General features: G+C 39.4%; 2 protein-coding genes across 5 annotated transcripts in view; one reads left to right on the top strand and one right to left on the bottom strand.

Moving 5' to 3' along the window:
* prrc2c (proline-rich coiled-coil 2C) overlaps positions 1–14,868 on the top strand; it is a 31,164-nt gene extending 16,296 nt beyond the window's left edge. For 2 of the 4 annotated variants that reach the window (XM_073817174.1, XM_073817173.1), the window contains exons 16-33: positions 1,445–1,605; positions 1,819–1,973; positions 2,779–3,151; positions 3,614–3,699; positions 4,427–4,621; positions 4,852–5,103; positions 6,194–6,286; positions 6,368–6,469; positions 6,694–6,880; positions 6,963–7,166; positions 8,037–8,158; positions 8,279–8,421; positions 8,520–8,754; positions 8,863–9,171; positions 10,021–10,124; positions 10,764–10,890; positions 10,979–11,203; positions 13,075–14,868. In XM_073817174.1, coding sequence (XP_073673275.1) covers positions 1,445–1,605; positions 1,819–1,973; positions 2,779–3,151; positions 3,614–3,699; positions 4,427–4,621; positions 4,852–5,103; positions 6,194–6,286; positions 6,368–6,469; positions 6,694–6,880; positions 6,963–7,166; positions 8,037–8,158; positions 8,279–8,421; positions 8,520–8,754; positions 8,863–9,171; positions 10,021–10,124; positions 10,764–10,890; positions 10,979–11,203; positions 13,075–13,326 — 3,325 coding nt within the window. In that variant the 3' untranslated portion in view covers positions 13,327–14,868. Of the gene's footprint in view, positions 1–1,444; positions 1,606–1,818; positions 1,974–2,778; positions 3,152–3,613; positions 3,700–4,426; positions 4,622–4,851; positions 5,104–6,193; positions 6,287–6,367; positions 6,470–6,693; positions 6,881–6,962; positions 7,167–8,036; positions 8,159–8,278; positions 8,437–8,519; positions 8,755–8,862; positions 9,172–10,020; positions 10,125–10,763; positions 10,891–10,978; positions 11,204–13,074 lie in introns of all 4 variants that reach the window. The other 2 variants (XM_073817172.1, XM_073817171.1) reach the window with 1 other exon arrangement.
* A 45-nt stretch (positions 14,869–14,913) lies between these two features.
* On the bottom strand, positions 14,914–21,252 carry myoc (myocilin). Its single transcript, XM_073816550.1, has 4 exons — positions 20,444–21,252; positions 17,377–17,442; positions 17,097–17,195; positions 14,914–16,491 (listed from the first exon to the last, which is right to left on the bottom strand). The coding sequence occupies exons 1-4, from the start codon at positions 20,919–20,921 to the stop codon at positions 15,704–15,706; spliced, it is 1,431 nt and encodes a 476-aa protein (XP_073672651.1). The 5' UTR covers positions 20,922–21,252; the 3' UTR covers positions 14,914–15,703.
* Positions 21,253–25,203: the final 3,951 nt, after the last annotated feature.

Below are 25,203 nucleotides of genomic sequence, written 5' to 3'. Positions count from 1 at the left end.
ACCTGACCTAATGTGGAAACTCTGATGGAAATTGAAATGACCGTATATGCACGGAGCGTTCTTTAGGACTTCTGCATAAAGATAAGCAGCTCGTAAACTTCCGCTAAAGCTCATTTTATATGTGCTATATATTAGGTGGACACTCTTGAGACTGATCTACTGCCTCGTTCTTATCAGAAACTGAGAAAAATGATAATTGCAACATTATAAATAAACTATGTTAGCGGCGTGATCATTCAGTTTCTTATTATTTAACAACATATCATTTAAATGCGGAGCCTGGTAATCCCATACTCTCCGTATCTGCATAGTTGTACATTTAAATGCTAACAGCTAAACACTATCATAAGGTGTTTAGGCTAACGTTAGCTAGCAAGCCATAGGCTACTTCCCTTCCAAGGACATCTTAATCGTATTCTTGATAATCACTAACTTGCCTTCAAAGTCATGAACACATTTTTAAAATCTTATCACAATATTTTAAAGCCTTTATTATTTTCCAACTCTACAGCTGTGAAATAAAATGTACTTCAAGGACTAATTTTTAATTCATAAAAAACTGCATCGGACAAAATGACTTAGCAGAAAACAACGTCTTTGTTAAAAATAATATGTAATTACCCATATAACCAATAGATGGCAGCAGAGGATTATTTATTATGCAGCTGCCTTTCAAACTCCCTATATTTTTTCTTTTTGATTTATTATACAATATCTAGTATAATAAATTGTAGTACTTTTACCGCCCTTAAGTATATATATATATTATAGCAAGTGCAGAAAGATATTAAGCTCACACACAAACAGCCTATAAGAGTGAATAATTTAAATACTTATATATAGTTCACTACAAATACTTTAAATATTGATGGTATAAAAATTAAATAATGCACTCAATATGAATCGACAATTCCTATATATTGAAATATTTCATATAATTTAATAACTACATCTTTTAAGTTTTATCTTGAACTGTAAAATATATTAAATAGTTTGTGAATGTTTTTTTCAGTTTCCCTCCATGGCGTTTGCATGCGTGTGTGTGTTTGTGAAACCCTTGTCCAGGACAAGGAAATATAATATAGTATATAATATAATTTGTGTTTTGGTTCCCCCCCCCCCCCGGAAATTGTCACCTTTTTTCCTCTGATGAGTTTGCAGGTCTGATTTATAATGGAGCCTTATGCAGTTCTTTTTTTATAGAGCTTTGTTTTGATTCAGCTGCGTAGGTGATAATTGCCTGTGTGTTATGCTATAATTAATGAAGCATTAATGAAGCATCTTCTAAAGCAGTAGACCCAACAGTACCCCTTAACTGTTGTAGAAAATACTTCAGTCTCTTATGGCTTTCTGCATTATTAAAGTATTATTAAAAACTTTTTTTGATTCTGCCTTGCAGTGTTTTTATTTTTGTTTGAGCTAATATTTTCTCTGTTTTCTGCAGTGCTGCTGCTCAGAATGCAGAGGCCGCTCAGGCCAGTACAGGTCAAAAGGCTGGGAAAGAACCAGTGCCCAACCGGCGGAGGGAAGAAGCAAAGCAAGCTGTCAAAAAACCCAAAGAGAAAGAAAATGCTTTGTCTCAGTTCGATCTCAACAATTATGCCAGTGAGTGTTCAAGACTTTTGTTTATAGTATATTTATGCACCCAGTAACAATTTTTTTTATTAACTTTTATTAATGTTTTTAGTACTCTTTTTGCTAGCTAATTTGTTTCAAGCTGTAAATATTGTTGTAATAGTATTATTGAATTACAAAGTCTTAATATTGGTAAACTGAATAAAATGGTTTTACACATTTTTCTCTTTCCGCCTGTCCCAGGTGTAGTAATCATTGACGACCATCCAGAGGTCACGACACTGGAGGACCCTCAGTCAAACACGACCGATGACGGGTTCACAGAGGTTGTTTCACGGAAGCAGCAGAAACGTTTGCAGGATGAGGAACGAAGGAAGAAAGAAGAGCAGACTGCACAGGTGAAGAAATCCGGGAATGTCTTTAGTTCAACAGTGTAGCCAACAGTACTTTACTGTCGGTGTAATAACGAAAAAATATATTTTACATTTAAATAAGTCCACAACTCTAAATTTCAACATTTTGAACAATAGGGGCCTACAATCTTTTTATTTTTCAAAAATTCTTGTTTAAATTTTTCTGATAATCAAATGAAACCATTAAACATTTATTTTTAATCAAATGAAAATTAAACCCTTTTATTTTTTGGCAAACACGTGAAAGTCCTAAGCAAGCTATAGCCTTTAAAATGAGTTAAAATACATTACTGTTAAAATTAATACATGGAAGAAAAATTTTATGAATATTCAGTTAAAGTTTTAATGATAATTAATATTTTTTTTTTTCCTATAATTAAGTGGTTAATCTTGTTGTAATAAAAAAAAAATATTTAATTGTTTTATTTAAATTTGTAAGAAATGGGAATATATTTTCACCTACGTTACACTGTACAGAAGTAATAAGTCTAATTTAGTTCTGTTGCATGTTAAACCATACTTTCATTTTGACAAGTTGGTGTGAAGTTTCTGTGTACACAGTATGATATATGCTAGTTTTAAATGTTTCATGGATTCTTGTCCGTCGTCCACTTCCGGTATTTTGAGTTACTCATCACGGACAAAATGCAGTTGAGGTTTTTTGAAATCAAGTGCTCTAATTAAATCAAGGAATCACGATAGCCCAAGTCTAGTGCATTGCACCAATGCAGTTAGTACTCAATCCGATACCTCATCTGATGTCTTTTGTGTCTGTCTTTATGCTATGCAGAACTGGAGTAAAAAGGGCTCTGGAGAGAAGGGCAGGGGAGGTGGTGGTTCTAAACTCCCTCCACGGTTTGCCAAAAAGCAGCAACAGCAGCAAGGATTGGCAGCAGGGCAGCAGCAACCATCAGCTCCAGCTCCACAGGCCCAGTCTGTCCCTCAGCAGCCTCAACCACAGCCAGCTATCTCTGTGTCGCAGCACAACCTGCCTGCCTCTAACCAGACCACTAGCTCACCTCAGCCTCTTGAGGGCGCTGTTGCACCTCTGGCCCCTGCACCTGTAGACTTCCCCCCCAAGAGTCAGACGCACAACACCCTGGGTACGGAACTGTGGGAGAACAAGGTGGCTGGCTCCACTGTTCTCTCTGATGTCAAGAAACGTAAGTTCCTTACCTTAAACTAAAAATGCAAGTAATATAAGCATGGCTTTAAGAAACTGTTCAGGTAAACATTCATATCCACCTTATTTAATGTGGAAGTAAGCCTGTGGGCAAGATTTTTGGTTCACTAGGTGCTATAGGGAAATAGCGAGAATAATAACAATGTGCAGTACACAGTAAAACTGTTTGCACTACAAACCAGTGTGTTCACAATTAAGATAATACATTGAAATAATATAGTAAGACACCATTTCGCCAAACTAGTTTTGTACAGCTAAAATTAGCTGGACGTGGATGAGACCGGAGGCCAGACCCATAAAGTTTAGAAATGGCCCCGCCTACTCTTACAGGAAAAATAAGGCCATTGAGATTTTTCTTGACAAACATTAGTTCTTTGATTATTTTAGCAACATAGTGGCAGTTCTGCATCTGATGGTTGTCCCATTTGTCTTACTGTTACAGTTGGACCTATCAGCCCTCCCCAGCCTCCCTCTGTCAGTGCCTGGAACAAACCTCTCACTTCATTTACTGGGACCGTTACACCTGAGGTATGAGAAGATTATTTGAGTTTTAAGATTTAAAGGATTACTCCACTTTTAGAATATGCATTTCCTGATAATTTACTCACCCCCCCATGTCATTCAATATATTTATGTCTTTCTTCAGTCGCAAAGAAGTTTTTTTTTTGAGGAAAAAAACTTTTTAGAATTATAGTGGACTTAAGGTTAAAATATAGGTTAAAAATGCTGTGGGCTCTACACAATTCCAGATGAGGAATAATGGTCTTACAATTCGTTTTGATAGATAATTTTCTTAATATTTATACACTTTTTAACTACAAATGCTCGTCTTGTCTAGCTCTGCTATGCATACTCTGTGCACTCTGGTTCCAGACAGTTAGGATATGTTGAACAACTCCCATCAAATTTTTACTTTGTGGGTCGGTACTTCTGCAGTAATGTTCGGACTATTTTGAAGTTGGAGAATGAAAATGAGATGGGAGTTTTTCAGCATACCCTAACTGTATTGAACTGGGGTGCATAGAGTATGCATGTGCATCGCAGAGCTAGACAAGATAAGCATTTGAGGTTAAACAGTATATAAGTTGTACTTTGCAACTGAAGAAAGACATGAACATCTTTGATGACATGGCGGCGAGTTAATTATCAGGAAATTTTTATTTTGGAAGGGGAGTAATGCTTTAGCTGAAGGGCCAACGTCGTTTGAATATTTTGAATTTGAAATACTTATAATATTTTTGTGTGTGTGTTTTAGGGCGTGAAATCGGGAACAGAAAGTGGTGTTGAGCTGGGCATGGACAGCATCCAGTTTGGTGCCCCTTCTTCAGCAGGCAGCACTGACAGTGACGGAGTGCCCGCCTTGCTTGAGAAAACCTCTGATAATAAACTTCCAGAACCCAAAGAGCAAAGACAAAAACAGCCCCGTGCTGGACCAGCCAAACCTCAAAAGGTATCATTTGCATTACATAAAACATTATATTTTCAAATGAAACAGAATATTTGGCAAGATGTAGCACTTGATTTTTATAATGATTTGGATGATGAAAAGTGCTCTGTGAAATTTACTGTTTTTAATAAAGCTAAAGATAAATTCTGGAAGTCATGTTAATTTTAAATTAATTTGCTGATGCACAAAATAGAACCTTTTTTTACTTTTTTTTTTTTTTTTTCTCTCCACAGTTACCTGACATCCCCCCTCCAGAGCACAAGGAGTATAAACCTGGTCCCATCGGTAAAGAGCGTTCGCTCAAGAACCGTAAGGCTGCCAAAGATGTGCGTCAGTCCGATGGAGAGGGCCTGGATAAAAATGGAACTAGAGGCAACCGAGACAGAGACTCCAGCTCACCCACTAAAGACAAAGTTCCTGAGCTGGGTGGAGACATTGAGGGCATGATTACTGCTCCATCAGCAGAATACTCCAGCAGCTCTAAGGTGCAACTTAATATCATCCTGCTTCAATTCCATCATTAACACACTATAATTCAAAAGATTTGAGTCAGTGTTCCATTTTAAAGGAGACCTATTATGCCCCTTTTCACAGTATGTAAGATAAGTCTCAGGTGTCCCCAGAAGGTGTCTGAAGTTTCAGCTCAAATTACCCCACAGATCATTTATTATATCATTTTGAAAATGCCTATTTTGAGTGGAAGCAGAAACACGCAGTTTTCATGCATCTCTTTAAATTCAAAAGAGTTGCTGCTCCCTGCCCCCTTTTTTAGATAACATCTGTTTGGTTTTGATTATCATGTCTATGGTGCTGAAATCATGCATTTAAACCATATTAGTTTAAGCATCTAATACATGATTTTAGGTGAACACATTCAAAGAACACGCACAGAAATGTTCTTTTTCATGTATTATTACGCTTAAACTGTCAAATACAGAAAAGTTTGTTAAAAACACACAGGAGTGGTTGGTTATGTCTGTGAACAGCTGGGAAATAAATCATGTTTATATTACATCTGTGTGGCAGCACAGTCATATACAGTAAATAAATCAATAAATCCACTGCTCTCTTGTGTCCTCTGAGGCTGGGACTCAGCCAACAACAGAACGGCTAGCATGCTTTGCTCAAACTTTTGCCATGGCATTAGAACTGGTACACAGATGTCGCTTGCGAAAACTGAATGGTGGTGCCGTGGGTGGAAACTTGCAGATTAAGGGGCGGTAATATTATAATTTCCATTTACAACGTTGGTTACTGGATTGTCCTTTTTCACACATTCTGGGTTGGTAGATTCACTGGGAACCCAATTATACAATTTAAACATGGAAAAAGTCAGATGATTTTTTTTTTTTTTTAAACCATAACATTTTTCTAGATTTACAAAATTTTGTCCTTATCTGATTTTAAATTATTACACTTATTACTAACAGTATTACTGTTTTTACTCTAATTTTGATCCAGTAAGTAAAACATTAAAATCTTACCAACCTCAAACTTTTGAATGGTAGTGTTTATTTTATAGAAAAATGGTTATAGAGAGAAGTTATTTTCTGACAGTGTCTGTTTATTTTGCAGGAATCAGTGACTGACTACACAATCCCATCTTCCTCGTTAGCAGACAACGTACCTACTGCAGTGACCAAGATTGAGGAGAGCCTTGTGACACCTGTTAGTGCTTCAGTACTGTAATCAATATGTGTGTTGAGTTTCTGTTTGTGTTCTGATCACTTTTTTTGGTTGTTGGTTCAGGTGGCGCTCCCGCACCCATTGCCTATTCAGCGAAGAGAAGCCCTGCAGCAGACCTCCAGCCTTGCCACAGTCTCTCCTGCTACTGTTGACCTTACACTTAAAGTAAGACACACACACACACACACACACACTAAATTAATTCAGATTTTCTAATGGATTATTCAATGTTTAATGTACAAATCCTGATACGCTAATCAAAAGCATTAGCATTCACAACTCAATTCTACTAGGTTTTTTTGTCCCACCATAAATAGTCAAAACTTGGTTTACACAAGAATGTGAATGCAGATGCATCTTTTAAATTGCTCTTCTCTGTTTTCCTGCAGATGGAATCTGCACGTAAGGCTTGGGAGAACTCGCCTAGTCTTGTGGAAAAGAGCTCTCCTGTCACCTCCTCTGCTTCCCCCATCACCAGTGGAGGAGGAGCAGGTAGTGCCTCCTTCAACTCCTTCTCCAGTGCTTCAGTGCCTCAGATACCTGTGGCCTCCGTCACCCCCAGCACCTCCTTGTCTGGTAAGAGTTGATGCTTGACCAGCACACCCCATAAACGGGTCAGATATGGGATGAATTTTAATAGTAAGTTTCTGTTACACAGGATCTGCAACCTACACAACATCCTCTCTCAGCACAAAGAGCACATCAGCCTCTGACCCTCCCAACATCTGTAAGGTGAAGCCCCAGCAGCTGCAGAGTTCAGGAATGTCCAGCACTAACTTCTCCCAGCTGGGTTGTGCACCTTCTCTGTTACCACAACAGCAGCAACAGACACCACAGGTGTTCGTATCACAGTCTGCAGCAGGTAAATTTATAGCCCACAACACCTTTTTTTTTTTTTTTTTTTTTATGCTCCCCAAGGCTGCATTTATTCAAAAATGCAGTAAAAACTGATGTTGTAAACCTATTATTGCAATTCAAAGCTGTTTTCTATTTTAATATTTTATTTTACATGTTACATATTTTAAAGGAACATGCCACTATTTTTGAAAATGGACTAATTTTTCAACTCCCCTAGAGTTGAGTTTTACCGTTTTCAAATACATTCAGGTTCTGGCGTTAACACTTTTAGCATAGCTTAGCATAGATCGTTGAATCTGATTCGATTGTTTGCATCTCGCTCACAAATGACCAAAGTGTCTTTATTTTTCCTATTTAAAACTTGACTCTTCTGTAGTTACATCGTGTACTAAGACTGACGGAACATGAAAAGTTGCGATTTTCTAGGCCGATGTGGCTAGGAGCTATTCTCTCATTCCGGCGTAATAATCAAGGAACTTTGTGCCTGCTGCACCCATGGTACAGCAGAAATGATATTATGCAGCGGCTGAAAATGACCGACACTAAGTTTGTGTAGTTGCAGCCGGCAGACTTGACCCATGGCACGGCAACAAAGTTCCTTGATTATTTCGCCGGAATGAGAGTATATTTCCTAGGAAAAAAACCCACCTTTTCATTTTCCGTCGGTCCTAGTACACAATGTAACTACAGAAGAGTCCAGTTTTAAATAAGAAAAATATTTTTGAGCGATATGTTAACAGTCTAACGGTGATGTTTAACTCCCAGAGGAGTTGGAAAATTTGATTTTTTTTTCAAAAATCAACAAACTCCTTTAAATGTAGTTTATTCCTAAATCTTTTGAATAAGTGATCAGCAACTATTTCTGATTGTGCAGGTTCTGCAGCCCAAATTCCGGCCTTCTACATGGACACCAGCCACTTGTTCAGTACGCCCCACCCTCGCTTGGCGCCTCCCTCTTTAGCCCAGCAGCAAGGCTTTCAGCCTGGACTCTCACAGGTATAAAAGTTCCCCAAAGAGTCCTTCATCAAGTCATGATCTATGAGTAATGTTTTTATTGGTCTTATTTTCCTGAAGTTGAGGTTGGTTGACACCCTTTTATGATTCCTCTCTCTGTAGCCTACAGCGGTGCAGCAGATCCCCATCCCTATTTACGCTCCTCTGCAGGGGCAGCACCAGCACCAGGCCCAACTGAGCCTCAACACTGGACCTCCGGTGTCTCAACCTCAAGACCTTTTCAGCTCCTCCATACAGCCCTACAGGTACTGCAGATCAAGGTGCTGAAATCTACAGAATCCAATTTTTTTATATAATACATAAAATTTCAGTGCATTTATCATTTGCTCTCTTGTTTTCACAGGTCTCAGCAAGCGTTCATGCAGAACAGCCTCTCTCAGACATCTCCCATGATGCTGTCTGGGACGCCACTGCACAGTTACCCTGGAGTGCAGCCCCCAGATTTGGGCAAGCCTCAGTCCAACCTGGCTTTCCAGCAAACATCAAACACCCAACACATTCCCATCCTGTTTGAGCCGCAACTGAATCAGCCCTCTGGCATGGGAGGATCACAGCTTATAGACACACATCTACTACAGGTCAGAATTCAGTTCCTCAGGATGGTGGCCCAGTATTTCTTTCCGTTTTTTCAGCCTGCCATGACCATGATGTAAAGTCAGTATTTTTTTTTTTCTCTCTCTCTGCAGCGTCAGGGAATGAGTCAGCACTCAAACCTGTACTCTGGACAAGTTCAGCAGCAGAGCAGCTACTACAGCTCAACACAAAGTCCCAGCTCTGCCCTACAGCAGGTGACGGTTCCTGTGCCAGGTTCACAGTTGTCTTTGCCCAACTTCGGCTCTGGTGGTGGTCAGCCACTCTTGGCTTTGCCTCAGTCCCTACCTCCGACCCCTCCCCAAGCCCCGCCCCCCAGCCTCAACCGCCAGCCCCCCAGCAATCCGCCCTACCGTGGCCTTATTGGCCAGAATACACACAGTATGATGCAGCCTTCCAATAAGGTTTGTACACAAATGCTCATACACTGATAATCATGATGGTTGTTACTTTTTTACATTTTTATTATTTTATATTTAATATAATTTATTGTACTTCAAGTTATTGACTGTAGACCAGGCATGTTTAATATGGAAGCTCATTTCTGCCACTGAATAAAAAATAAAAGGTTATTTTGACTTTTTTCATAATTCACTTTTTTCATGATATAATCTCAATTCTGACATTTTCTCAGAATTGTGTTATATAAACTCACAATTGTGAAAAATAAAGTATAAACTTACTTTGACTTTTTCTTAGACTTCATTTCTCAGAATTGAGTTTATATGACAATTCTGAAAAAAGTCTTGAGTTTGTATCACAATTTTAAGAAAAAAATAATTGTGACAAGTCGCAAATTACCCTTTTTTTTTGTGGTGGAAAGAGGCTTTCATAATTGACACCCATGTGCTTGGCAATTGTTCATTTTGGACCCTGTTGTATATTCATATCTGCAAACTTGGTTCACAAATTCACTTATTTTTTTGTTGTTTTTCATCGTATCCTTTCCTCTCAGCTTAATAAAGTAATGTCTATAAGCACAGCACTGCTTTGTGTAAGAGGTAGCCCTGTATTTTGCCACCTACAGTCAGAGTGACTTTGTATTTCAATTCCAATTATATACATAATCATTTATTAGGCTTTAATGTAAAGTGTATCTTTTTATTTATTTTATTTTATTTTTTCAAAAGTGTTAGCGTTTAGGATGTTACCACAGACATTGGTGTTTAAAAAAGTTTCTATCTACACAGTTGTGTTCTAATATTTTTTGGAGCATGGGGCATATTAAAACATTGGTGATTTGTGTATTGTAGATGTGTGAGATGGATCTGAAGCTCTTTAGTGGTGGAATGGATATGAAGCCTGGAACTCCACCTGTCAGCGCCAGAAGCACTACCCCCACTTCTAGCCCTTATAGGTTTGTGTATGCTTGCAAAACCATCCAGCTTAAGGCCCAGACACACCAAACCATCATCAAAGATCTAGTGGCATCAAAAGCCCTTGCGGCCTCTGCATTTGAACTAAAATGTTGGGCTTGAAAACACAGATTAGTCAACGTCTGTTATTTTAATTGGCAAGGATACATTAAATTTAATCAAAAGTAACAACAATTTTTCATTGGTAAACATTTAATAATTGAATTCTAATAACTGATACATGTTAAGCAGGAAATCATCATATTAGAATAATTTTTGAAAGATCATGACACCTGAAGACTGGAGTAATGGCTGCTGAAAATTCAGCTTAGTCATCACAGGAATCCATAACCATTTTCCATTTATATTTTAAAATGTAATTTTAAATTCTAAAAATATAATATTTTCGATCAAATAAACAGCCTTCTAAGAGACTTCTTGTAAACATTATAAAAAAGCAGTTGTACAGAACACTTTGCAAAAACTAGACAGACAAATGTTCAACGGCAGCCCTGACATTAATCAATAGACTACCATTGGCTTTGTGCGTCATGACATTTATGCATATTGAATGCAAATGCCTGATCTGTTGTAGCCGTATTTTGTATGTTTTCTGACAACTTTTCTGTTTGTGTTCTCAGGGCGAGCTCCACAAGCCCCAGTAGTCAGTCTAGCAAGATGAACAGCATGCTGTATCCCAAACAGTTCCAGTCGGGGTCTGCAGGAATGCGCATTGCCCAGCACTTCCCAGGACAGTTCAACCCACAGGTCAGTTACTGCACAGAGTATGTTGTTGGAAATCTTAATTTAACACTTTTTGAGCACTAACAGCATTTCCCATCTGTCACATAAACAGATGTTGTCTCAGGCCAACATGGTGTCTCCATTGGTGCGTCCACCCCATGCAAACTCCTTTCCTGGAGGGGTGCAGCGTTCACCCATGGGTCCACCCATGTCGCCTAATCTGAGTGGGGGTCTGATGCCGCATCCCAGACCCCAGCATCCTCCACGAGGGCCTTCTGGTCCCTCATTAGCACCCCGTGGCACACAGGCTGCCCTGAAAGCAGAACAGGACCTTAAGGTGAGCGTTGTCATCACATTAAAGTAAATAGGGTGATTCTGATTGAGATATGAGCACAATAATTGACTAAAATAAACATTTAGCTAACTTTATCTCACAATTTTGACTTTTTTCTCAGAATTGTGATACAAACTCGCATTTGTGAGTTATAAAGTCAGAATTGAGATATGAACTTGCGATTGAGTTATAAAGTCTGACTTGTGAGAAACTTTCTCAAGAAATAAACAGTTGTGTGATTTTTAAACTCACAATTCTGACTCAACTTGCAATTACATACTAAAAAGTCAGAATTGAGATGAACTTGCAATTGTAAGTCTAAATTGTCTGATAAGTTTTTAGAGTTGTGAGTGTATATCTGTCTTTTTTTTTCTCCCTCAAACTTGGACTTATAATTCGTAATTGTGAGGAAAAAGTCAGAATTGCTGGATATAAACTCAGTTGCAAATGCGAGTTCATATTTGAAAAATTCTGAAGAAGTCAGAATTGCAAGAAGTGACCTTGCATTTGCGAGAAGTTAGGGTTGCTAGTTTTTATCTTGTAATTCTGAATTCATTTCTCTCAATTGCGAGTTCATATCTATTCATCATATCTTCATATAATGCAGTAGTCAACATTTGAAGTGGATCAAAACCTTTAATCAAAGTTGTCCTAAAACCAAAACAATACCTTCTCTTGTCTTAGGCCAACTTTGAACTTTTATGATCCACTTCAAATGTTGACTACTGTAAACTCACAATTCTGACTGTATAACTCACAATTGCGAGTTAATATCTTAATTCTGACTTTAAAGCACGCAATTGCAAGTTAAGTCCAAACTGTCAGATATAGTCTCTCAATTCTAAAAACATCAGTTTTTCCCCCTCAAAATTGGACTTTATAATTTTGAATTGTAAATGCAAGTTCATATCTTAAAAATTCTGAAAAAGTCAATTGCAAGATATGAACTCGCCTTTGTAAGAAGTCATGGTTGCAAGTTTTTATCTTGCAATTCAAAATTTTTTTTCTCAGAAATGAAACAAACTTAGAGTTATAAAGTCAGAATGGAGATATAACCTTAAAATTGTGAATCTATAAATGGTCAATTGCGAGAAACTGAGATGTCGGAAATTGTGAGTTTATATCTTGCAATTCTGACTTTATTTCTCTTAATTGTGAGTTTACATATCAGAGTTCTGAATTATTTTTCTCAAAAATGTGACAACTCGCAATTGCAAGTTAAAAATCAGAATCGCAATTGTGAATTATCAAGTCATATCTGCGAAACAAACTTGCAGTTCTGAAAAATAAAGTCATTTGCAAGATAAACTTGAAGTCAGAATTGTTTATCTCAATTCTGACTTTATAACACGCAATTGCAAAGTTAAGACAGAATTGTCAGATATACACAATTCTTACAATCGTCTTTTTTTTTTTTTTTTTTTTTTTTTTTACAATCCTGAGAAAATAATCGGAATTGCATGGGGAAAAAAGTCAAAATTGCAAGAACTCCCAATTGTGACTCTTCACAAATGCAAGTTCATATCATCTCGCAGTCCTGAAAAATTGCAAGTTTATAAAACATATCTTCAGAGTCAACATTGTGAAATGAACATTTGTGAGAAGTCAATTTTGTTTTCTTTCTTTTTACCTTGCAACTCTGACTTTCTCTCAATTGTGTTGAATACAAACTTGGAATTGCGAATTATAAAGTCAAATTGAGAAGGAAAAAAAAAAAACTGTTCTAAGAATTGCAAGTTTATACCTGACCATTTTATTACCTGAAGTTGTTTATTAACTTGCAATAGCGTGTTATAAAATCAGAAGCACTTTGGAGGTTGTATAAGATGTCATTATCTGTTGACTGTAAATGTTCATCTTTCTCTCTTTCTCAGGCTAAACAAAGAGCTGAGGTGTTACAGTCTACCCACAAGTTCTTCTCTGAGCAACAACAGCTCAAGGCTCCAGTCAGCAAGCCAACCCGTATAGAAGGAGCAGGCAAACCCACTGACAACATCACTTCAAATCACCAGGGGGCGCCGTCCGATCGTGCAGAGTGTGACAAACCGCCACCTCTAGCAACAACCAAACCCATCCGGACGGGTCCGATCAAACCACAGGCCATCAAACCAGAAGAGAGCAAATAGTTGTTGATGCTTCAGAAAAGACAGACAAGATGGAAGGAAGGACTAAGAGGCCGAGTGCCGGGGGGAAAGGGGGGAGACGTCCTACAGCACCTGAAAGTGGCAGAGAAGTGTAGGGAAGTAGAGTGATGAAGGTTAATTTTAAGAGGTGCTGTGCATTTCCCTTACACTTACCGTGTCCGTTTTCCTCATCCTTTTATCAGTCCATCCATTCTCTCCTCCGCCGTGGTTGGCATTACAGAGAAAGCGCCCCTCCATTGTGTGAACTGTACATCCTCAGTGAACAATGAAGATAGACATCAACACGAGTTACACTTGCTGCTGAGAATGCCATTTTTATAGCAATATGATTTACTTTTCACTTTCTCATTTCCTCATGTAGAGAAACACATTTTAGGCAGGCAAATGTCTCCTGTTTTTGATTGAAGATATCCCCCCCTTAATTTTATTTTTCTTTGTCATGTTGCCGATAAAGTTACATAATCAAATGTCTACACACACACTCTCGCATACTTTTATCTTGTGTATGTGTGTACACCTCTCAACATTACCTGCACTCACATTTACTTTGACTTCAACCATGTGTATTGGCCTTAACAATACATAGAACATTATTTCAGCCAATTAGGAATTGATTACCGACGTATCCTATTAATTTATCGATTGCTGTCTCCACTGTGAGCCTTCCCTCTTGCCTTCTCAGTAGTGTCGAAGATTGTTTGCGTACGTGCGCAAAATACCCTTAAATCTTTAGCCAAAGGTTAGGCGTCAAGAGACCTGAATCCTTTTAAGATGAATATATGATTTTGAAAAAAAGACGGCTCAGCTTGGTCAACAGATAGTAGAATTATGATGGGATATTTTCTTTTTTGTAAACGGTTCCTCCAGACCAGGCCTATGTTTGATGTGTCCTAAGCTTAAGCCCCTCCCCTTTTCTGTGAACGAGGACAGATGTAAAAACGCCCACTTCTATAACTCCAGTCTTTCACCTTCCAGCCTCTCCACACAGCTCCCAACCATGCTGCTGACCAGCTCTGACTCTCCTGACCAATCACTGCAGAGGAGGGGCGGGGTTTGGGTTGGGGTGAGTGGTCAAGCAATTTAGGTTCAGTGCTAAAGAGCGTAGCTGCAAGTTTAGAAGAGAAACGGCGAGCGTGAGGCTGCCAGACTCAACGGGGGGTTTGGGGCAAAAGTGACAAGTCTTGAACGGAGATTACCACACGTTTCAGGCGACTCTGTTATGGTGACCACAGGCCTGAGTACACAAGGTCTTTCTCCAAACCACTCCTCTTGGGTTGCTATTGCAAAGAAGGGGCCTGCAGTTGAACAAGGGTTTCAGTACGGCCCCCCATTTCTTGTTTAGTAGGAATGAGAAACTACAAACAGAAGGGGAGGAGAGGGAATTGATTTTTTTCTTTTCTTTTGATTTCTGTTTTTGTTTTACTTGTACAGGGGTTAAATCGCTGTATTAAAATATGTAAGGTCTTATTTACATTCTCCTGGTTTGGTTACAGAAACTAATAAAATAATATGCTGTAAAAATGAGCTGTGGTTGTGATGCCAGTCTTTTGAAAAATGAACAAGAAAAAATTACTTTTTAAATCTTTATTTTCATATAAGTTAATACACTTCCGTAGCCACAAGATTCCAATCTCAACATCTCAAGCAGCACACAAGTCTTGAGGCAAATTCAAAAGAGAAAAGGGAAAACGTTCAACATTTACAGAGTTACGACAGCATGAATACGTAAGGATTAGAGCATGTACACAAGCAAAGTTTTTATGTGCTTTAAAAGTTGCATACCTCTACAATCTATCAATCAAGAGGCAGGGTTACCTTAATGAATTGTATGCCTTTATATTTTCCCCCTTCCTTGAATTTATTCAGTGCCGTAAACACAAAAAAGACGAGACATTACTTACAAAGGTAGAAAAATAATTTCTCTATTAACATGTTAAGTGGACAAAATCACTGAGGACGTAAATGTGGCCTCAATTTATTAAAAACCTGATGTCAGGATACATGATTAGATACTTTAGATATCCATTTTGGAATTTGTTAGTCAAAGGAATATCTTTTATAGCATTTAGCATATTTATAATGGACAAAGTTGCAAAAATAGATTTTTTAATATGACGATGTGCAATGTCACTAGCATGGTTTTGAAAATAACAGCCTATATAGAAGTCATTGTGCTTAAATATCAGGAAAATGTTATATTTGGTGTATTCTTTATATTTATTATTATTTTAAGTCTATCATTGCCTTCGAATTCCAGTAAATCCATCAATAGCTGTCCTTCCAGATGTTAAAATATTAAGACATTACAAACTGCATCTATAAGCTGGATGATATGGACATTTACGCTGACATCTTCGCTTTACTCCTGCTTGCCTAGTCTCACTTTATAAGACACCATGTGGTAGTTATCCCAAGCATGTAGCTTTCTCTGTGCTGGGTTGTAGTCTATCATGCTGTTGTAGCGATAGCGGTTTTTGAACGGCACTGAGATGGTTTTACCCTGGCTGGTTGCAGTATCATACATGTAATTTACGGTGGTGTTTGGCGAGGTGTAACTAGCTACAGTATACATCTTGCCACAGATCATAAAAGCATTAGCTACAGATGTCTTGCGCATTTTAGTCTCCCAGGTGCCCTTCACCTCTAGGTTGTCAGGGTCCAGCTGGGAGATCACAATAGCGCCCTTGGCTTTGTTTGTGCTGTATATGGCCCATAGACCATTCTCGTCTATTGCCAGGTCAATGTCTGTGTAGCCTCCCCAGGAGTAGGGGAACTGACCATGGAAGCCAGCATGGGGAAGATCACGGCGGGCAGCAATGCTCTCAGAGAGCAGGTCGTATCTCAGAAGGGTGCGGCTGAGCCTTCGTTGGTAGTACAAGGAACCTTTGTACATGGTGGCGCCTGTGCTCTCCATAGACTCTGGCAAGAGGAGGACCTTAGTGGGAAAGCCCCGTGACAGCTGGTCCATGTTTTCATACCCGAAGAGTTGACGCACTTCGGACCCTACAGCATCAACACGCCATACCATTTCTTTACCATAAGGTTCTTTAGCTTCGGGGTCTTGCATCCAGACACCGTATTTACCAGCAATGCTGTCAGCCTTGCGGTGCATCTCAGGGTCTTGCACCCACACCAGATCACCACAGCCTGAGGAATCAAAAGATTGGACAATTGTTGGAAAACCAAATGATTTTAAGATCAGGTTGCACATGCAGCCAGTGTCAAAGCAAAATCTGCTCAATATGGCTGAACGTCCAAGAGAGGACACCTTGTCCTACCATTTCTTTAAGTGCAGAAGATTAGAAGCATAACTTACCCTTTCCCAAAATACCCTGTAAGAGAGATACTGGGGGAAGGGATGGTTGGCAAAATTCAAAAGACTTCCCGGGAACAACCCGAACCTTGATGTCTTTGTTTAGCAACATGGTCCTATCAAGTGATTCGCGTTACCATTTTGGCGCCTTACTAAACATACACAGCTCCTTTTATAAACTAGATTATTTTAGACGCAAATCAATTAGTAAAAATAGCAGTATTTGTGTTTGTGCTGTCAGCAGGAATGATTGCTATGTGCATGGTGTCCTTTTTCAGGCACCTGAGATGTAGGGCAGGATGTATTATATATATATATATATATATATATATATATATATATATATATATATATATATATATATATCAACATGCTTTGACAGTCCAACTGATGTCAGAGGACCTCATCTAGATTGTTAGGGTTAGGGTGTGACTCTCACCTGAGATGTCCGCTGGACCATCCAGATTTGGGGCAGAAACCTCAGTGACTACAGCCGTCAGCTCTTGGTATCCAGGATTCTCGTAATGCCATGCTGGATCTAGGAGAGCATTAGGATAGAAATTCACATACTCAGATTGAGATGTGTTTGTGGAGGTGTTGAGGTCTACATTTGTCAAGCCTTCACTGTAAGAATGGCTAATAGTGACTATAACATAGTAGTCGGAATATCAAAGATCATGGAAGATCATTTCCGTTGTATAGCAAGAGTTACCCCATACCTCTTAAACTGCTTCTGTCTCCTTGTGTATTGCCAGGCCTTGATACCAGATGCGAGAGTGCAGTTCCTAAAAGGCAAAAACATATGATGCTGTTATGGTCTGGGGATGTTTACTGTCCCTAATTGCAGTCTAGAGAAACCAGATAATAAGACAATGGCCAAAAAGAGATAATTGACTCTCAACTTAGATGCACCGGTATCACAAGTAAAATGACGGAAGCCTGAACAAGTTGAGGTTTGTATTGATCCTGAGTTGCTTGAGAGAGCTATGCTGCATGGTTTTGTGGGACTGGCAGCTCTACTGACAGTCAGGAATCTAACAGAAGGAATAAACAGCCCTGAGTAGATTCCCAGCTGTCCCGGAGCCTGACAGACTCCAGACCTCCCATTACACATCCGAAACTCAGCAGGGTGCACATACACACTCCCTGGGTTAACAATCTCAAACAAAAGCAAAGCACAATTTTAAAGCTAATGTGTCAATTTCTGATCTAAAAATACCAAACAGTGGTAAACGGTTGAGAAGGAGTGTTGTAGTTTGGCCCCTTGGGTATATTATCCTCACCTTGTTATTGCCCAAAGACTAAATTACCTCTGTTAGGTCCTGTGACAAACTATGGTGCCACATTATCATTAATGTCTGATCATGTGCTAACATGTTTACAGGCTTTCATAATGGCTCAGATTGCACTCCGAGACATGAACATCTGGAAGTTGTTTTGATTGATTGCTATGACAAGGGTTAAAAAGGGCTCTATGATAGCCTGCTCAGACCTGCAGTGGGAGTGTCTGCAGTTACTGTCCTTTATCCCTATAATCAACTCATGCTCTTGGACACAGGTCTATGCGTCACTAGAAGACAACAAACGCATGTAATTCCCGAGGTTTGTTTGCAGGTGTTTGCGCTTATCTGTATAACGTGCCTAATGGTTCCCGGAGAGATCAAGCAGAACTTCAAGAACCCTCTGGACCAGCTGGTAGCGTGTTGAAGGCTAATTTATTTGCAAGAACCTTCCCATCTAACATCTTGAAGACTTTGGAAGTTTTTTGTTGTCATGTTTGAATGCTTTTGGGTTTTGCAATTCAGGGCTGTGAAGCAGATGCCAACCCTTATTATAATTCTAAATGAGAATTCCTTTCGTTTGCAACATTGAAGTGAAAATTTCCAAAACAGTTCAGTCTCCAGAGGCGAGACATCAGGATTACACATTTATGTTTGTACTTAATGAGGTGACACTGACAACATCCATATGGCCAAATGGCACTTGATCTTTTTTTTTTTATTATTGCAAGGGCTGTTCAGCTTCACGGCTTAGTCATTTTTCTTCATTAGAAAGTTTTACACAATAAAATAAATAGTACTTTTGAAAAATGATTTGAAGTTCCAAATGTGGATTTGGGAGGAACCTAATTATTCAATCATGTCAATCATCATTACAAACATATATAAGCAGCAATCATTGCGCTGTCCAAGTGACAATTCTTCTGGCATCCCTCCACCTCCCCATCTCTTCCTCTGTTTGTTATTCTCCCTCAATGGAGGGGTTGAACTCGGAGCTCAAGCCAAGCTTCTGTAGAGGTCAGTGAGCCAAGTTCGTTTACCGTTAACTATCAGGACTTAATGGGCAGGGGAACTCGTAATAAAGTGCATTTCTACAATGGCATCAGTACCTGAAAATCTTTTGCAAGATGCTACGTTCATGTGGCATAGCCTCAATCCAAGGTGACTGCCATCAGCCAGAACAACATAAACAAGTATTACAGGCGCCTTTGAACCTTGCCATTAGCCAGTGTAAATAAAACTTTTATACCCACTGGTGAATTACTGTTTATTCAGCCTCTTTCTGAGAGTGTACGTTTGCACAGTAGGATATTTATGATGCTAAAGGGACTGTGAACCTGCAAGCAAAACACTGGATCCAAATGGGTGAGGACGTGCAAGACAGATGGGCTGTTTTCTTTTCAATCTCAAAGAGCCGGAATTGGTCTTCCTTTTGCAAAGAGGGTCTCCACAGTCCACTGCTTCTCTCCTCTGTCTTATTAAACTCCTTTTTTTTTTTTTTTATACATGATGCATGGCACAGATGTGAAGAGCTGTAGTGCTGATCACAGGTGTGAGTGTGAAAAGTAGAACAGATGTCAAATATGGCTGGACATGGAAAAGAAAAACTAGTGGGGAGAAATATATATCTAAGTTGCTCAATATTAACTTGGAACTGTGGTATCACACTCTACATCATGCTATAGTTCAGAATAGCAACCTGGCTGCTGTTCTGCTTAACTTGGCTGTGTTAACTGAATGTCAGTAAATCCTAAACGTTTTTAAGGCACCAACACTTGCACTAACAAACCCAGTTGGGATTAGTTACCCCTGACCTCCACCCCTCCTCATGCAGCATCCGTCAGCAGTCTGCTGGGAGCTGTCAGTAAGACTTTACTGCTGAGTATTAGCACAGTACTTATGTTTTACTGCTTCGGTAGCTTGCCCCCAACACCCTCATGTCTCTCTCAGTCACTTGCTTCTGTTGTCTTGCTCTTACTATGGACAGGGGATGTCACGTAGTTCAACTTTGATCTATTCCCAAAATGAACACAATGACCCACTCACCCATACCACCCGAAATATGACTCACACTACCAGGCAGGTATAACTATGTATGAGTCTTTTCCATGGTGCCAGTGACTCTAGCATGCCAATTCCTTCCCAAACACCACACCTTTTAACTTGTTGCCATTATAGTAACCTAAAAAAGTTAGATTACAAGGAGGTTTCTATCAGTTTTTTCATTACCAGTATGACTATATTGACAAAACATAAATAGGCATAGGCAGTCTTTCACACTTTATTCTGAAAGTAAAATGTCAGAACCGCTTGTCACCAGGACAATACCCTCAAAGGTACCCATACACTTAAGTAATAATATGCACTGTGAAGTTGGATAAAAAGTTGTCCCTTTGTCCAAGTGACAAGCTGTACTTGGGTTATAAAATTTTTGCAAATTTGAATGCACATCACAAATAGGTAAGGTAGGTTAACCTTATCCAAAAGACAATTAGTCAGTACTCACCTGATCCTGATCTGTAGCTGTTGTCATTTTGCGGCACTCTTGGAGGAGGCTGTTGTGTGCAGGGTCTGCTCTTCAACCTTTCAGACTCCTGGCGGAGTTCTTCCATCCTCTGCTGCAGGTCCTGAACCTGTCTGTCTAGTCTTTGCTTCTCTCTCTGGAGCTGGGCTTTCTCTCCCATCACCTGGTTGTATGCATCCTGGAGGCCTGACTGAGATCCAGAGCCCTGTGAAGACTCTGACACGGCTTCTCCTCCTACGAAGCGGGCGACCAGCGCCTCTAGCAGCCCCAGGCGAGATTTCAGAGCCTCCATCTCAGGACTTGAACCTGTTGATGGACAACTAGCCTCTGTAGGGCTGTCCACCGTGAAGGTGTACTGGCAACGACCACTGCCGGCATTCGTCCGGCGAAAGCTAGCACTGCCCTGGGCATGGGTGCCTACCAGCAGGCAGGAAGCCCACAACACAACCAAAAACCACATGTTCTGATGGACCACAGATAGCTAGAAACTTCTTTCGGGCTTTACTGATGCTCTTCCTCTAAGAAGAAGGTTTACGCAGAGGGGAATCTACTCTTTCTGCGGATCACTTGTCTGCCCTGTCCTCTTTAGCTCCGGCACTAATCTGTTCCTTCCCTTTTACCTCACAAGCGTAACCGGAGCTGCTCGCTTCTCTGGCGTTCCACTAATGACCTCTCACCTGAGTCTATTCAATCTTCCGTTCTCTCTGTTGTGCAAAGGGTTGCCTTTAAGGGGCCGATTGGAGCGTCTCGCTTTGATGTCTGTGATCTGTGTTTGTCTCTTCAGGTCTAGAGGCAGGTTCTCTGAGTCCAGGCACATTACGCTGGGACTTATTTATACAGTCAAGGAGGAACGGGAGGGAGGGAAAGAGTGAGAGAGGGACGGAAGAAAAGGAGGGATGCTGTGTGCTTGAGGGATTGCCCCAACAAAAAGATCTTTCCAGAGCTCTGTCTTTGCCCCCTCCTTTTGGAGGGCATATCGGAGCATGTGTGGGATGGTTTGTGTGCTGTTTGTTTAACTTTGTGGGCAGGAATGCAGGGGCGACCACAGGTGAACACAGGACTTTTTGTCCCAGTGTTATTTAATGGTTTGTATTTTCCCTCTGGATATTGTATTAATTACGTAATGTGCCTAACAAATGAGCTAAGTATGTGTGAGTTTCAGAAGGTAACTACTGGGGGAGTGCATACCTTTCTGCTGCTTTCTAATTTGAGTGTTGTGGTGTATGTGGACCCTATCGGTTTGCTGCTGGTGATTCACAGCCGGGGATCTCGCTATGGGGAACCCAAGACAGGCTAAGAGGGGGTAAATTTGGATAAAGTTACCCCTACCGGACTGCCCATGGGGGAGGTCTGCAGTGTTGGTTTACATTTTGCGTTTAGCTAAAGGGGTCGGAACGTGACGCAAACAGTAGCAAAGGTCAATGCTTGTTTGAAATGTTACATGCTTGATGATGGCATGGAACATGAATAACAGCGTCAGCCTTGCCCAATTCTCGGTTTGTCACTAACCTTCGTGATCCCTTGATATTTAGTGTTCTTTTTCTCATCTACCTATGACTCTGCCTCTCGTGCCTCCACAGTTCATTACCTCACTTTCTCTCAATCTTTCACTTGTTGTTTTTGTTAGTTTGCTCCGTAAACACTGGCTCACCTTTACTATCAGTTATCTATAATATGGCACAGATGCTTCAGGACTGGAATCTTGTTTTCATGGTGGCCATTTGTTTTTTGTTTGGTTTGTGCTTGCATGAGATGTCCGAATTTCTTGCCCAGCTTCTGTGAAGTCTTCTGCACAAATTAGTAAATCAAATACCTTGCTGGAACACACTCTTCCTTGCTTCTGACAATGAATATAAACATTCTTACTTAACTATAACAATCTGAGGTCATGGTTTCACCTGTGTGTGCAGGTGAACAATTAAAAGAATAGTTCACCCAAAAATGTAAATTCTGTTATTAATTACTCATCCTCATGTCGTTCCAAACTTGTAAGACCTTCGTTCATCTTCAGAACACAAATTAAGACATTTTTGATGAAATCTGAGAGCTTTCTGAGCTTGCATAGACAGTAACTGCCAAGTTTAAGGCTGAGAAAAGTATAGGCCCAAAACTAATAACTTTATTCAACTTTATTTAACCACAATGCACTCCTCTTTGATTCAAATTATCTATTGTTTTAAAATCTGTCCCATTTGTTTTTGCTTATGAGGTCCTAAAAATAAATGCAACCTGGTTTAATCTTTCTGTTATATAATGTTATGACATCAGTCTTAATTGGGGCTGAAAGTTTTACCAGCTTTCTATTGTTTTCAACACCTATGCTTGCGACCTTCTGGCCGTTCTTTTTCAGGACCACCATCAGAGCTCTCAGCTCTCACCTCGCAGGCTTCATTTCATCTGTTACCACATCAGATTTATGAGAGATTGCAGAAAACAGACATATACCAGAAACACTGTGTATTTACAAGACCGTGCTTGCAAATCACGTCGACTAAATCCTTCGTGTCAAGAACTCAGTAACTGGAGACGCTGACAATGAAGGATGTTGCACCATCTAAGCTTATACTCCTTCGATCTGCCTATGCAGTTAATATCTGCAATCCCGCTTATACAAACTCCATACAGACATAGGGTTCTGGATTTATGAGATCTGTCTCAAAGATCACAAAACATATCTTGTGGGCCTTTTGTTTCTGAGTGCTGAAGAGATTTTCCAGCAAGTTCAGAACTGTAGATCTGCAACAAATCTTCTTTAGTGACTGTGCATACATACTTGTATATGTTCCACTCTTGCAAGTCTGAAACATGCAAAAATGACTTTGAAGTGTCTGGTTAATGTTTATAAATGGGATCCATAAACACAATTAAGGCATCTTGCCTGCGGAGTGAATGGGAGAACATCATTTATGTAACTAATCTCTGACATGAAAAGCGTCTCTCATTAAAAACTGATTGGGGAATTTGCTGACGCAAAACAGACCAACGTTACACTCCCAACAACAAGCAAGTTAACTATTTCCATCCATGCACAAAAAGTCATGCTTCTTGGATCATAATTACAGATTTCACCAAGTGGATTAAAAAATTCCAACAGACATAGACAGACATAGTTTTGACTTAATTAAGTTAGTAAGAAACCACCTAGAACAGCCTATAATCACACAGGGAATGGTGACTTTTGCAATATTTCCTGGTAAAGCGTAAAACTTGCTCTGAAATACCTTTCTTTTTTGATACATTACGACTTAACTGGAAGTGATGAGCCACACAGGGATGGGGAATTATGGGAAATGCAGAGCCTTGGATACGGGATGCTCAATGATATTTCACCTAGCTTACTACTACAGTATTTTTTTTGCCTGTTTCTGTCCAACAATGCTCAGTACAGATGGAGTGAAGCTGTCTGCCATGAACACATGGGAACCAGAGTACATGACTGAGATGAGAAGAACAGACAAGTTTAAAAAATGCAGGAAAAGAGGGATAAAAGACTGAAAGAAAAGTAATTCAGTGTGAGGAATGCAATGCTAGTTAAAGGGAATGAAAACAGATCTAAAGGAGTAAAACTCAGGAGCTGGTGTTTGAATTAAACCTTTAAGGGCTGACCAGGGAGTTGATTTTCAGCTTTAAACAAGGAAATACAATACATTGTGCTAAAAAAAGACGCTTATAATAAGCTATTCATGCGAAACAAAAACTGTTAGTGAAGATGAGCCATTTCCCAGATGAAAAAATAAAACATTAGAAACCATCAACAATTAAGCAATAAAAAGTGGTTTCCTGTAGTGCGTTTTGGGATATATTCCATTAGGATTTAGTGGTTTTAACAAGTAGAAGCCACTAGTAGAAGGCCTCCAATTACCAATAGAGACCAACAGGGACCATTACAGGTTCTTTTAAAACTGGGACAATTTCCAGTAACACTTTAAAATTCTGTTCTATAAATAATGAATAACTACACAGGAAGAAATGACTAATATTATTATAGTAATTACTAACTAACAAGAAACTAAGTAATAGCACTCAATTGACAGTTCACAATTAGCTAATCACTAAGAACTACTATATACATATTCATAATTAATGTGAATAATGTGAAATGTATAATTAATTCTAAAGTGAAGATCATGGTAACCCACTAGTAATGACTGAGTTATTACCAAATCTGTCAGAAGGAATGACGAATTATTTGGATCAGTGTTCTACAGTGAAGATCATGCTAACTCCCTAGTAATGACTGAAGTCATTAAAAATAGGTTTTTGTAGGGTTCTGGATAATAATACTTCAGATGGATTTGGTAACACTTGACTTGTCACTTGTGGGTCTTTATGATCTTCACTTTAGAATACTGATCCAAATAATCAGTAATTCCTTTGGAAGGATGTAGTAACACTTGAGTCATTACTATCCAAAACATTACATATACCTCAAAAGCTTAAAATTATTTCAGGCATTGCTAGAGAGTAATCACGTTATTCACTTTAGAATACTGATCCAAATACATAGTAATCCCTTCTGAAGGATTTGGTAATTCTTGAGTCATTACTAGTGGGTTACCATGATCTTTATTTTAGGAATAATTATATATTTTGCATCATTCACATCAATTATAAACATATTTAGTAGTTCTCTGTTGAACGTCACTTTAGAACTAGTAACGAAGGAATGTTGAGTTGCTTTATTGAAAGCTTATTGTATTCATCTCTTAAGGGTGATTTTGCTGCTCAGTGCATTTGCTTGC

This window comes from Garra rufa, chromosome 13 (assembly GCF_049309525.1).
Source record: "Garra rufa chromosome 13, GarRuf1.0, whole genome shotgun sequence".
Classification (NCBI taxonomy): Eukaryota; Metazoa; Chordata; class Actinopteri; order Cypriniformes; family Cyprinidae; genus Garra; species Garra rufa.
The sequence above is the reverse complement of the archived record's forward strand: the minus strand, read 5'-3'. Positions and strand labels throughout refer to the sequence as shown.

What these genes read in the sequence shown, in the direction of transcription:
- myoc (XM_073816550.1), bottom strand. Translation starts at nt 20,921, where the DNA reads ATGTGGTTTTTGGTTGTGTTGTGGGCTTCCTGCCTGCTGGTAGGCACC. An exon ending in AGACAGAAGCAGTTTAAGAG is followed by an intron (nt 17,196 to 17,376) that starts GTATGGGGTAAC and finishes ATGCTCTCCTAG; the next exon opens with ATCCAGCATGGCATTACGAG. An exon ending in TGGTCCAGCGGACATCTCAG is followed by an intron (nt 16,492 to 17,096) that starts GTGAGAGTCACA and finishes TTGATTCCTCAG; the next exon opens with GCTGTGGTGATCTGGTGTGG.